Raw genomic sequence first — 13,618 nt, forward strand, 5'->3', positions numbered from 1 at the left:
CAAGGCCTTGCCAGGTTGCAATCCATGAAAAGCTCCCATGAAGCCCTTCCTAAGCAGTGGTTTTTGAAGAGCTCTCTGCTACACCCCTCTGAAAGGATGCTGGGTGACAATGACCTTTAAGAGGTGCATCCTCTCTGGGGGAACTGTAGCACTGCGTCTTCCTGGTAGCGAAGGTATTCAGAGCTGTGTAACTGGCTATGTAGCTGTACAGGCAGCTACTCCCTGAACATCACTCTTCACCCCAGTGGCTCAGCTCAGCATGAGGAGAGGCTGCCTTTTCCCATGCTGACCTCTCCGACAACTGCTTGCACTACACATTTTCACTCTTCTTTTGGACCTCCTCCTGTTTTCTTCCCTTCCTCCCCCTGCCCTTCCTTCTCCCCTTCTGATCAAGCCTGTTTGTACCCTTTCAAGTTTGGATCCTGTGTTTAAAAAGGAAAAAAAAAAAATCAGACTCTTATTAATGGCAATCCTTATGTAAAGCTTTTTGACAGTTGGACTTACTGCTCCCCCTTTCTCGCAAACTCTCTCAGTATCTCTTACGGAACACGGATTTAGTTATAAAAATACACCCGTTACCCAAATAGCACATTTTTTTTGTGAATATGGACGTAGCCCTTCCAAAAGCTGTCAGCAATTCATGGGCTTGAGAACTCCAAAAAGCTTCTCAAAGCAACAACTAACCATTATTTCTGTGAAATGCTATAAATCTTCGCAAAAGAAATACTACTTGCAGGACCAAATTTGTCACCAGGGTCTGACCTGTGATGCTAACAACATCCACCAACTAAACCACCAACCGACCACTTGAACTCGAGCCATGGTGGGTTTGTGTCACTGGAGTGGTACAAAGCAGCCAAAGCACTAAACCTTACCCTGTGTATTATCATCTTTGTCCTCACTGAAGAGTCACAGCAATTTGCAGACAAAAGTAGCAGGAAATATTTGTCTTTAGTTCAACTCTGACCTTTTCAATCTGTTTAGGTTTCAGACAGAAATAGGAAATGAGTTCCACAATCAGGAAGTATAGCTGCTAAAGGCATTTGCCCTCACGGGCTTCAGGTTCAACCTCAGCAAATTAAAGGCCTGCTAACTCTGACCTCAGTGAATTACAGGGATTATCTTGCAACAAATTTTCTCAAGATCTGATTTTCCCAGGTGTCCCAGTTCTCAGGGCAGACTTCCCAAGCAAAGCATGCAAAGCCTGATTCCCCGACAGCAGTCATGTGAGTCTGTAGCAGCACAGCTGTGATGCATTGTTGCAGAGTGAGGGAGCAGTGGGTAATTTCACTGATTTTAGAAGATTTTGTGAACAGTGAAGCTTTATGAGCTAATTATAAGCACTGGGGAGGAAACAGGCTCTCACCTCTTTAAAGTACTACATGAAACAATATTGTCATGTATCCAGAGCCTACTCCCACATGTTACTGGTAGTGTTGAGTCCAAGCTCTGACTCTTCCCATTAGCCTTCCACAACAAGCTGCTTATTAAAAGCTTCTTTCAGATTTTGTAGGGGAACACCTAGGAACATTTCAAGAATTACTCTAAACTGGAGCTGAGGGAGTAGAATGGAAGATGGGAAGAATCATTCATGTTTTCAACGGAAAGTACAATTTCCTACCCAAACAGCATGTGCTCTCCCCATCCAGCTCCCTGCCTTTTCCCGGCTGTGCAGGAATTCATCTAGATTTAGCTAGCCAAAGCCCTGACATCACTGAAATCACAGGATGCTCTGGACAAAACAAAGTGAGAGGGTCATGAACCATTGGTACCAATGACAGCACAATGAATATCCCTCAAAGTGAGGGTATGTAGAGATATATATCTGTTGTGTCAAGTTTACCTCCAGCTAATGAAGTCAAAAAATGAAGAGGTATCCATCAAATCTAACAATAATTAATTCCTGCAGTATCTTCCCTCTTGAATGGAAGAAGTCTTTTCAGAAAGGGAAAAAAAAATATCTTTGAGCTAGCAAACATCAGTCTGAATAAAAGATACTTTGGTAAATGCATAAGCCATTTCAAACAGGTCAATCATCTGTTCACCCCTATTTTTGGATAAGGCTGTGGGGGACATTGCTTCATTAGCATTTATCACATCCCCACCCCCCAAAACAAGCAAGCTCCTAATCAGCAAATAGAAATGTGTTTTTTATATTGGAACTTACCACTAACATAGGTAAAGAAATAATGTCTGTTGTACATGTTACTCCAGGGATAGTCTAAAAATACAGACAAATTGTAAGAACATAAATAATTTAGCATAAAACATGGGCCTGTTTGGGTATCCAAGTGAATCTCCATTACCCGTTTCCTTTGTGAAACTAGCTAGCTAGCCAAAAACTGTACATTCAGTTTTGCAAAAAAAAAAAGTGGAAGATGTTCTCCTCATCCATCTCATTTAAAAAAAGACAATATATTAGAACAGTGTCAGATCAGAGAAATTAAAATAAGCTATCTACTCTAACTATAGACTCTTGCCTAAAATTATTTTACTTCTGCAGACTTACTCACAAATCTTAACTCTACTGATACTGTTTGTCTTTGAAATAACTGCATGGGTTTGCCAGTTAAATATATTCTGTATTCGTTATAAACCTCATACAATAAGCAATAAACTAATACCTCATTATGAAAGCAAAGATTTAATCATCCATTCCATTAAAGTAGCTGTTCTTGTTATTTATAAATGCTTTTATTGTTGACAAAAAAAAAGGAATCATGGAAAACACCACTAAGATTAAGACTTGACAAAATAAAACGGGCATAACGCACAGACATGGATTCAGAGCAAGTCTATGAAAAGGTAAGCATACGATCTATATTAAGAGAGAATAAAACCTCTCTAGAGCTAGACTGCCTCCAGCTATTAATTCAAGTACCAGATGTTATCTTACCCCAATCCAGTCAAGCAGTGAAGTGTAGGGCAAAATTTTATCCAGGTTTTGAGTTTCTGGACACATTCTGCAGTACAGGGAGGCTGAACACAATGTAAAAGGTTTGTAAGGGCAAGATGGTATAAACTATTAGTTAACAAGAGTAAGATTCACAGTCAGTTCTCTATCTAAGATTTTTTTACGGATAAATCCTGCCGCTGTCTCCGAAACACCTTCCCTCATGGTGGAACTGGTCCCATTCTGTGCACAAAGGGAGGAAGAGAAGCCCAGATGGCTGCAGGGCCAGGTCAGCTGCTTGGCTACAGCTCAGCACTGCAGGGGTCCTTTGTACAAAGGCTCAGGGCACAGGACATGCACTGACTAGGCTGAGGAATCAGCTATTAGAAGAAAGTATCATGAGGCATTAAATCCTTACAAAAAAACGGTTTGGGCTAGCCTAGAGGAGATTTGTTCCTCTGCTCCAGTCTCCACTACTTATAGCCCAAATATCTGAGACAGAGGCTATGCAGAATTTGCCCTCCAGTGACCTAAAATAACAATAAATCCATTTGTGTCACTAAATAGAAGCATGCATTTGAAAAGTTTTATTGCCAATCTGATTTTGAGAGTACTGATTTAGATTTAGACTACTGATACTGTGTCTAACACCACAAAATGCAAGTCAGTTAACATAAATCATAACTAGCAAGTTTGGAAAGAAAAAAGCGCCAGTTTGTGACATTGTGGCTTTTCCTTGTCACAGCTTAAGGTATGCAGGAAAAGAAATACTTACCAATGATAAATTCTTGAATGGGATCAAAAGAATGACATGTTGACAGGTTCTCAGAAATCCACCAAATAATCTGTCAGAATGACAACAGGGGAGTTCATCACATCTCTCTCTTTAAATGTGCATTGTAACAGACTATAGAACCTGTTTTCGGTAGTAACAGTTTGCATGAAGTAGTGATACAGAGATAGACGTTTTCAGGATAGCCTTGACCAATAAAGTGGTTTGGGCAGCCCAGCTGATGAGTCTCTGGCACTGCCAAAAGGTACATGTGAATCAGGACTTTCCTTCAGCATTCTTCATGACCTGAACACCTTGCTTTGTATAAGACATTAGTCACTGCAAAAGAACTTAAAGGAGGTTTTCTTCCCACCTGCATTTCCAAGTCTTCTGTGTGTCGGAAGTACAACAGGGCACAATGTAGAGCGGCCAATCTTTCGCTGTCTCGTTTGCTGTTCTGTAGGAACTGTAGTAAGGCACTGTCACTGATGCTCACAGCATACATGCTTCCTACACGGCAATCCAAGACCGTTGACACAAGTGGGGATCGGATGGAGATGTTTTGCAACATGTCAATTCTTGCATCCTCACCTGAAGAACATTGGTTTGAGAATAAAAAGGACTAAGGACACAAAATTTGGCTGCTACTGGTATTTCTCTTAAGACTTCCAGGTCTCCAGGAGTAAGAAACAGCCTGATTCTTGTACTAACTGCCCTGCTATTAGGCTGAAGAGGAGGAGGAATGGTGCTGGCTGGGTAAAGGAAGTAAATGAGTAGCTGAGTCCATACTCAGTTCTCTCCTTCCCTACTGCTGAAGCACAGGTGTACAGATTTGAGGCTCCAAATGCTGTCACAGGACAAATCAGAGCACATAGGATGGAATAGAGAAGGGCATAAGGCTAGTAATAGAGATTCCACAGTATAAGTTTAGCACCTGACCATACTGGTAGGGTTCAGAACTGCTCACATGCAGAATCGGGATACAAACTTGTATCGGTCAATCTCTTACCATCAATCCAACAGCTAGAACAGGAAGGTTCTGCTCATTATATGTAATGATTACTTACTGAAACATCAATCAAAACCACTTCATCTATTCTAGTACTAAAGTTCACCACCACAATACTATACAGTAGTATTCCAGACCCTTGGCATCAGAGAAATCAGGCCCACCATACAACAGTGACGACTTCCACTCATTTCTAGTAATACTGCATTATGTATATACAACAGTTAGTTAGCTTCCTGTGATGCTGCCCATGCACCAGTTCCCACTACTTACCACTCCTTCACCCAATCAGAAGAACAGATTTCTGTTTTCAAACAAAGGACCACCACTTCCAAGAATAACTCACTTCCCATAAAGACACGTTTGTTGGAAAAGAAATAACGTGCCTCTTGGATGAGACTCTAAATCAAATTGCATCAGCCTGATCAGGTGAAGGAAACACAGATTTCCTCTCCCCACACCCTCCAAACACACACATTTAGAGCAACTCAATTGGAGGAAGGAAATGTAAAATCAAATTTACATCTCCATGTGAAATCTGAGAACAGTAGAGGACCGAGAAGCATGTGCAAAGATGAGGGAAGGGAAACTATGAAACCAAGGCAAAGAATTTCAAATTCAGTGAAAGGTCACCTTCCATTTCATAACAATCTAGAAGTATGTAATAGATGAAGTATGAAATGTCACTTCAGATTCTCTTTTTAAAATGGAAAGTGGCAAAAATGCCATTCTTGTTTTTTCAATCTCTCTCCTTCTTCAGAACACTGCAATAATGCAAACATTGAGAAACACAACTTTCGCATAAAGATATTTGAAAAAGTTTCCACTACAACAATAAAATTACTTCAAGCAGCAGTGTTACCATACCTGTCAGAAATAAACTATAGCACAGCAGGTCAGGATGCTGAATATTCAAGAGGTGCAGGAACTGGCCAGGCAAATAAGCAGCCACATAATAGTCTATTTAAAGAAATAACAGTGGTCAATATAGCACTTGTTCACTTATTTGTTTTAAGAGGCTGTTTCACATGATTCTCATCTTGGCCCACTTCTCACTGATGCAATTGATTATATCTAGGAAATATAAAAGGAGTTAATTAAAGCTGCTGTTGTATTAACACAGGAAACACTAGCAATACATTTGGGTTTCCAGGGGAGGATTCAAGAGGCTTGAGACACTCAAGAACTCAGCAGCTGATCTCCGGAGCATATTCTGAGGCAATTTCAGAGGAAGTTGCCTAATAGTGAGGTGCTACAGTATCAAATGACAAATATAGAAGAAAAAAAACCACAAACCCAAATGAAAACAAAACCCGAAGCACCAAAATAACACAACTACTTAAAGTCAAGAAAAAAATCAAAAACTTTGCCTTCTAGAGAAGGGTTAGCTATTTGTCTCCCTACTGGGGACACAGAATGGCAGTCACACAGGGAAGTAACACAAGTAACCTACCAAGATTCATAAAAGCTACTTCCTTCAATTGATGAGATTCTGTTCTTTCTAGAGAAACTGTAAAAGTTTTGTTGTAACCTGGGGAAAAATAACAATACTTTTAAAAAAACCAAACAACACACACCATCTGTTAAAAGCCAAGTATGACTGTATAGCTAGAAACCAGCAGTGCCAATTCACCCAAGCAGGGATATTTTAGACTGTTTTACAGGCTTGTCTGCACAGACAGATTTACTTCACTCTAAACAGAATTGCTGCATACTTAGACCCGCACCCACACAATGTAGTTCTTTAGTATGCAGAAAGTGGCCACACACTACACAGTCTGTGTTCATGTTTAAAGAAGCATTCCATCTCAGAGCAAGCTTGTGTAAAAACACCTCCCCCCTAAAAAAAAAACCAAAAACCAAACCCAAATACAAATCCTTTATGTAGCTGTGCTTTGCTTTTTTGTGATCTTTCAACTGCTTTAAAGAATTTCCAGTTTGTTTATCTGCATGCCCTATTGCTGTAATTTAGTTCAGTTCTGTTTAAACATAGGCTAATTTCAGAACTGCTGTGTTTGCATGGGCTTTGCATCAGCACAGCTGTTGTTTTATTCTAGACTTACACCATACTTCTTCTGGCATTCAGTAAGAATGACATAGAGCCCTCAAACATCCGCAATCTCTGAGACTCAAAGCTAAGGATTAAAATAACTAAGGAGATAATGACTGGCCTCCGAATGTCCATGCTGCAATATCCTAATGGCTGAATGGTGTCATGATCAGGATGCTACTTAATACTGCATGAAAATTCAAGATAAGACAATATATCCACAGTTTACAGGACCACCAAGGAAACAAACAGATCATGAGCCATGCTTCAGCCACTCATCCAGGACTTTGATTCCTGACCTGAGCAGAGAAATATGCTTTATCTATGCTAAAAAAAAAAAAAAAAAATGAGACCTCCAAAACCAACAGCAACACTACAGATGAAAAGGAATCTAAAAGAGCTTTTCACACAAGATACTGACTGATGTTTGCTTGCAATGAGTCAGTACACTCATGATTACCACTCTGTTACTTGCTAACACAAACACATGCAAACTAATACCAGGACCGCAGAATACAACTGCAACATCGTGTCTTCTGTGTTTATGCTACATCAAGCAACTGCTTTAACGGGTGGGAAGCTTCCTTTTGAGTTTACAGATGCGGCAGCACAAACTGAATTCCTTTTATGTCTCCAAAACATGGCTTATAGACCTGATATAACACTGCTTCTGTGGGTCACTCCAGGACCAGTCTTAAAATCCTCTTGTACAACTGATGAATCTTGCATGAATCCATAAACAGCTCTGCACCAAACAACTCCATTCCATGGTCATTTTAGATGCAGCTGGTCAATGTCACCATATTAATCCTCAATTTCTTCTTGGTATAGATAGGGATGTACAAGGGCCATAGTCAGCTCCAAGCAACGCAACTACCCTTCAGCTACACATCAAGTACATCTGGGGAAATGCACTGTACCGTCACACCCAGAATGGACTTTCCCAATTTGTTAATGCCTTCAAGAACACAAAAATGCAGTTCATTCAATCCCACAACATTCCAGCAGCAAAGAAACATGCTTACACACACACGAAAGCAAACACTTGAACAGAGGTGTGTTGTCAATTTGAACATGGTTATTCCATACTATGCAGTTTTACAAATCGAGGAATAATTCACCTCTCTCCTCCATATATCAAATGAGAAAGATCTTGCTAATGACAAGTTTTATTCTGATTAGAATAAAACAACATTCTTCATTCAAGAAAAAAAAACAGGTGCTTGAGCACCACTTAAATAGCAACTGTTCTTACAGTCAGTGGGTGTTGCACCTGTTGCTGTGAAAATGACATGTTGAACTGGAACTCTTAACACACATTCAAGCTAAGAGCTGCTGGCTATTTCCCATACAAATGCCTTATGGCATAAGTACAACACACCTGCAAGCTCCCACAGATTTCACTGATGTTTGTGCTCAGCATGCCAGAAAGCCTGGGTAGAAATAAGGGACCAAATTAATAGCCACTCACAAGGCCGCTGGTTTGAAGCCACTCGTTCAGCATCAGGCAGGAAGTCTACAGCAGGGAAGTCAATTTTGCAGCTTAAGGCAGCTGCTGTCTTTAAACACCAGCCACAGTAGTTTATTGTTTGCAGACTTCAGTAGTTACTTGTTTTGCAAGGCATTCTGTGACTTTTTCAGCAAAGTGACATTCTCCAAAACAAAGCATAACTTCACAGTTTAATCTTACCTTTATGTAAAAAATACACGGAGTACATTATTTCATCAGGAGTATCACAGGCTAGAGTACAACACACATACAAGCCTCCTAAAAAGACAAAAAAAAAAAAAAACCCAAAAAATGACTTGTGTACCTGAATACCTAGACATCCTTACACTGCACAAAACTAAAGCAAGACTGTTTGAAATGATAAACTAAAATTAATCTCTCAGAAAAGGTATTTACCTAGTGAAACACAAATTAAGAGAAAACAGAGGAGGCAATACAGCACACAATGGAAACCTGGGTTCTGACATGGCAAGTTCTTCCCTTTAGAAGTACATTTTTAGCCTCTCACAGTAAAAAAAAAGAAACTGATCAAGCCTTTCTCTCCACAGACTCCTCAACCTCTACATAATTTCTGTTCAGGGACTGTCAAATATGCACAGAACATAGTAAAACACAGTTTGTTTGCTTTCTAAGTAATTTCATATTGGCAGCAGCATAACACACTACTAGAGCTTTCTCACACTAGAAATGATAGTCACTTCTCCCCTTTATAGCCCCAAGAGCCATTAATTCCTTTTTTAGGAGACAAGTCAGTCCTTAGCACAAACTTATTTCAGCCAAGGTACTTTGTGCAGGAAAGCTCCCTGCTCCCAGCCTAATTTTAAATCAGACTGATATTATTTTGACTCCACTGTATGACAGCCCTCCCTCCATTTCTTATAAAATTAATCCACTTACTCTGATGCTTTGGCATTCATGTTAGAAAAAGCTTTCAAACCACATTATCCCCAATATAGTTGCAAAAAATGAGCCACAATTATGACCATTCACCTTTAACCTTTACTGAAAGTTTATCACTTAAAAAAAAAAAGAAAGAAAAAGGTAATACTAACACAGATACTGCTCTGTAAAAATATAAAGGTGTATGTATACAAAGTATACAGAAAAAGACACAATATGGAAAAAGCACAAATACAAAAAAAGCACAGCTACAAGGTATTATACTTGGTTAAATGCCTCATACTTCAGACCGCAAGGCTGTACCATAGCCACGATACAGATACAGCTGAGGCATTTCACACTTCTGGGGAAAGTAAATACTTTCTTCTGAGATGCAATTTTTTTCCCCCTGCTTATCCTTAGCTGATTGAATATTGTTTGATACAGTTTTGCTTGGATATTTGAGTCATTTAGACAATAGACAGGGCATTTTGCCAGAGCACTTGGCATCTTTCAGAACACGCATAATTTTTAAAGTAGCAGCATCAGGACACATAAGGAAGACTGGAACAGCTCCAGCAAACCACAATGCTGTTTTATTATCAGCAGCTCCCAACACTGCAAATTTCTTTCTTGTATGCTGGAGGCTAGTGTATACACTGTTCTATAAATCGTGGAACATGCAAGTGAGTCTGTTCAGATTGACATGTCAGTGGGTAATATATGCAAACTGATCACAAAAACAGTGGCTATGAGGGACCATTAATAGCATGTGCATCTTTCAACTCTAGGATACTGATCCCAATGTCAACAAACTGACCTATGAACAACAGAAAATACCAAATGGTGCTTCATTAATACAGACAGAAACAAGACAGACACAGATCAGCAATTACCCAAGCAATGTTACACCTGATACCATCTTGGCGATCACATTAGGGCAGCCAGAGACCGAGAACATAAAATAAGTTTCTTTCCTACCATTACCAGTGCTCTCTGCAAATTAAGAGCTGGGTTGTGCTGATGTAGGGAAAGCTTGTTATCCTATTGCATCTACATGGTAAGTGTTTCATGTGAAGGTAGAACCAGATCTTCCACACTATCCTTTTCAAAATAATTTGCAAACAGTAAGAGCTGTAGTTAAATGCCACAAGATTAGAAGACTCACATGAAGATATACTTGGATGAGCCCTTATCTTTTCAGAAATAAAAGGGAAAAAAGACCTCAATGACAACAAAGTTTTTCTTAAAAAAAAAAGGAGGCATTTAAAAAGTAAGCTCTACTCATACAGGGTAACTGCAAGTTACTAACATTCAACAGAATTAGGGAAACAATTACAACTCTGCCACTTGATAAATAAACATCGTATCACTGAAAATTTTTTTGCTAAGAGTCACCTATGAAGACATGAAGTTTTCCCTAAGAAACCTGGAAACTTTAACTTAAAATTCCTCATTTCTATTCATGCAGAAGTGTAAGGTATAAGCCTGTACCAGTGTCTCCAAATGGCATCCATGTGTCACAATCCAAACACAACATTGCACCAGGGCATTTTGTCTAAACGTACTGGCTTAGGAGTGACTCGCCTCATCTAACTTCAGTCATCCAAACATCTCTCATTTAAACGCCTATAGAGCAAATGAAGAAATATGAATAGAAGCAACCAACCTCTCGAGATGCCTATTTCTCTCTATAAATATAGTCCAGATGCTTAACTTTTAGGCAGGTTAAGTTAGGTGACAGTAATCCAGGGTTTATATCATCTTACTGCCTGCACTTTTTTTAATACTGAGCAAATTTAATGAAAAGTACTTCTAAAGAGCTAAAAGAAAACATAAGAGCCCAATGTTTTTAAATAACCACTTAATTCTGGACATACAAAGTTAATTTTGAGATTACAACTGCTTCATCTCAGCTAATCTAGAAGTACATAGTGGCTTTTATCCACAGTCTGTGCTGAGTGTGAGGAACAGGGCTACTTTTCTGCTGCTGCGGAAGTTTGAGAAAGGAAGAGTGATCTCATTCAGAGTTCAGATTGGCAGTAGCCAATAGCAGTTTTATGAAATGGGAAATTCCATGGTATATTTAATGTTGAAGGCAATTAATCTTTGCCATAGATGTCCAAATGGTACAAATAGGGATATTGGCAACAATACTTGCAGTGTGCTAGCAGTTCCACAGAAGGCATAGTCTGCACCTAAAACAGCTTGTAGTCCAGTTTTGTGTACCGCCGCAAACAAGGGGCACAAAAGGGAACTGTAGTGTAATTATCCACATTGTTCTTTGACAGGTCAAAACCATTTGCTCCAAACTGTTACTCGAAATGGGTTGTGCAAAGTAGTCCTCCATTTCAAACAACATTCAATGAAAAGCCACATACGTTTAGTAATTGTCAAATTATGCGTTTTACATTATGCACAATAAAAAGCGCATGTGAAAGGTTCCACACAGAATTTATATACTGTGTTGGCAGATGGAAAAGAACATTTTACTTCAAGGTAACCAAACAACAGTCTTGCTGGAGGAAGACTTGAGTTTCGTTGTAAACTAAAAGAAGGTGCTTCAATCTGAATAAACCCTAGAGAAACATAGGTTTAAAAGGAAACATATATATACACAAATCAATAATATTTTCCATTATTGGACAGGCTATTTGTATAAGAAATAAGTCTGTCTTGCTAACAGAGAAAAAGTAGCCACCTAATCTACATTTGGTAGAAATGCAACTTGGCTTTCTCTTATTTCTAACTCATTCCCTTTAATCTCTGTAAGCATATTGTCTGCATCCATAAGAAAAAAAAAAATAATCCATTTAAGGAACCTATATTTCACTTGATTTGCATTAATGGTCACTTCAATGCAACTGGCAAATACCTCAGCAATTTGCCTGTGTGTATACAGCACACCTTAAGTGAGATGTAAAGCCACTTCTGCAACATGTCACATCCCTATACAACTCTGTAGACTATTCAAAGGTTAATCAGATACCATCTCTGCTTGGCAGTATGGCCTAATTTAGAAGCTGAGAATGCAGGCATCTGTAATGAACAGATGCCTCTTGAGACCAGTATTTAATTAAAAAAAAAAAAAAAAAAGCTTATGGTATGCATTAGGATGCAGGGAGACTCCTAAATCCTCAAGGTTTAAGAAACATTTTAGGTTTAGGTTTAAGGAATCATATATATACTAAACTAAGTATCACATACTTGGACATTCTAGGTATCACATGCTAACAGCAATATGAAGCTCTTCAAATCTTAGCACATACTCCATTTACACATGCCCACTCTGTAACACAAGTTACATACTATGTTGGATACCCAGACAACAGAACTAGCCAAAACCTTCCTTGAATTTACCTTCTAACATTTTTGGTCAGCTTTAACATTAAATTGCTCAAATATATTACACAACCATGCTTTGGTACCACCTGCATTCTGAAACCAGCAGAAGATGCTAGTGTGCTTAGACTGAGACATTTCGCCAATTGAGTGCATGATATCAGTTCTCTGAAGTTGGGCTACCAGAAAATTTGTGTGACTTTTATTGTTGATGTTCATATAATAAAAACCCTAGGTGGTACTCTTCAGCTCAACTTCAAATGCAGCTTTCATAGAGTAAAACAACTTAATGAGAAAAATAGTGCACAGTTGCCCTTTCCCTCTCTGCACAGTTACCTGTCAAGTACACACCAAAGGAATAAAAGTCTCACACTCACACAAAAAGTACAAATATATATATAACATCTTACAAAGAAATTTAGTAATCAGTTGTGATTACAATGTATGATAATTACTAGTGGAGATCATTTTGACAATACTTGCATTTATCTATTACCTGCTTTACTTGTAAAAACCTGAAGATTCAAAGATTTAGATGCAACATCTTGGTCTTGACAGTAATCGCATCCAAAATTTACAAGTCTATAAGCACATAAAGAACACTAAATAAATCACTTCTTCATCCACAGAGATTCATCACAACATAAAGATCACAACAGTCACTATGTAATCAAAACACAGAAATTATAATCAAATGTTCTCTAATGCAAGTTAAATCAGGCTTTAACCAATCTGCTCCACGGTAGTCAGAAATCAGAATCCCAAGACTGCACACCTATCAGAAGCCAACAATTCTGATTACACTTGCAACCTTCATATTCACTTACTGCAGCATTGTCCAACGATTCATATACTTTGAAGTGAGAGCAAGTTCAAACATTTATCATACCTAAGAACTCAAAGGCTTTGCAGCCTAACTACCATTCTTCTGTCTGTAAAGCTACATTTTAATCTGCAATTAGGCACACTAATTTCAGCAGAAATATTCAAAAAGAAAAGCACAAAATCACGTTCACATGGAACTTGTTAAACCATGATATTCTTTTTCAATCTTGTGCTGCACCTGTGCTTTAATGGTTTTACATATTGTCCTGGTTTCAGCTGGGATGGAGTTAACTTTCTTCTTGGTAGCTCGGGCAGTGCTGTGTTTTGGCTCTGATGTG

At 38.8% G+C, this 13,618-nt stretch overlaps 1 protein-coding gene across 2 annotated transcripts in view; it reads right to left on the bottom strand.

The window, feature by feature from the left end:
• The window catches only part of GSAP (gamma-secretase activating protein), a 50,031-nt gene that overhangs the window by 19,749 nt on the left and 16,664 nt on the right, over positions 1–13,618 (bottom strand). For both annotated transcript variants that reach the window (XM_056342119.1, XM_056342117.1), the window contains exons 12-19: positions 12,952–13,037; positions 8,415–8,492; positions 6,128–6,205; positions 5,542–5,634; positions 4,039–4,256; positions 3,669–3,738; positions 2,897–2,979; positions 2,168–2,221 (exon numbers count right to left, since the gene is read on the bottom strand). In XM_056342119.1, the coding sequence (XP_056198094.1) occupies positions 2,168–2,221; positions 2,897–2,979; positions 3,669–3,738; positions 4,039–4,256; positions 5,542–5,634; positions 6,128–6,205; positions 8,415–8,492; positions 12,952–13,037 (760 nt within the window). The remainder of the gene's footprint in view (positions 1–2,167; positions 2,222–2,896; positions 2,980–3,668; positions 3,739–4,038; positions 4,257–5,541; positions 5,635–6,127; positions 6,206–8,414; positions 8,493–12,951; positions 13,038–13,618) is intronic.

The sequence above is a fragment of the Falco biarmicus genome, chromosome 5 (genome assembly GCF_023638135.1).
Source record: "Falco biarmicus isolate bFalBia1 chromosome 5, bFalBia1.pri, whole genome shotgun sequence".
In the NCBI taxonomy this organism is placed as follows: domain Eukaryota; kingdom Metazoa; phylum Chordata; class Aves; order Falconiformes; family Falconidae; genus Falco; species Falco biarmicus.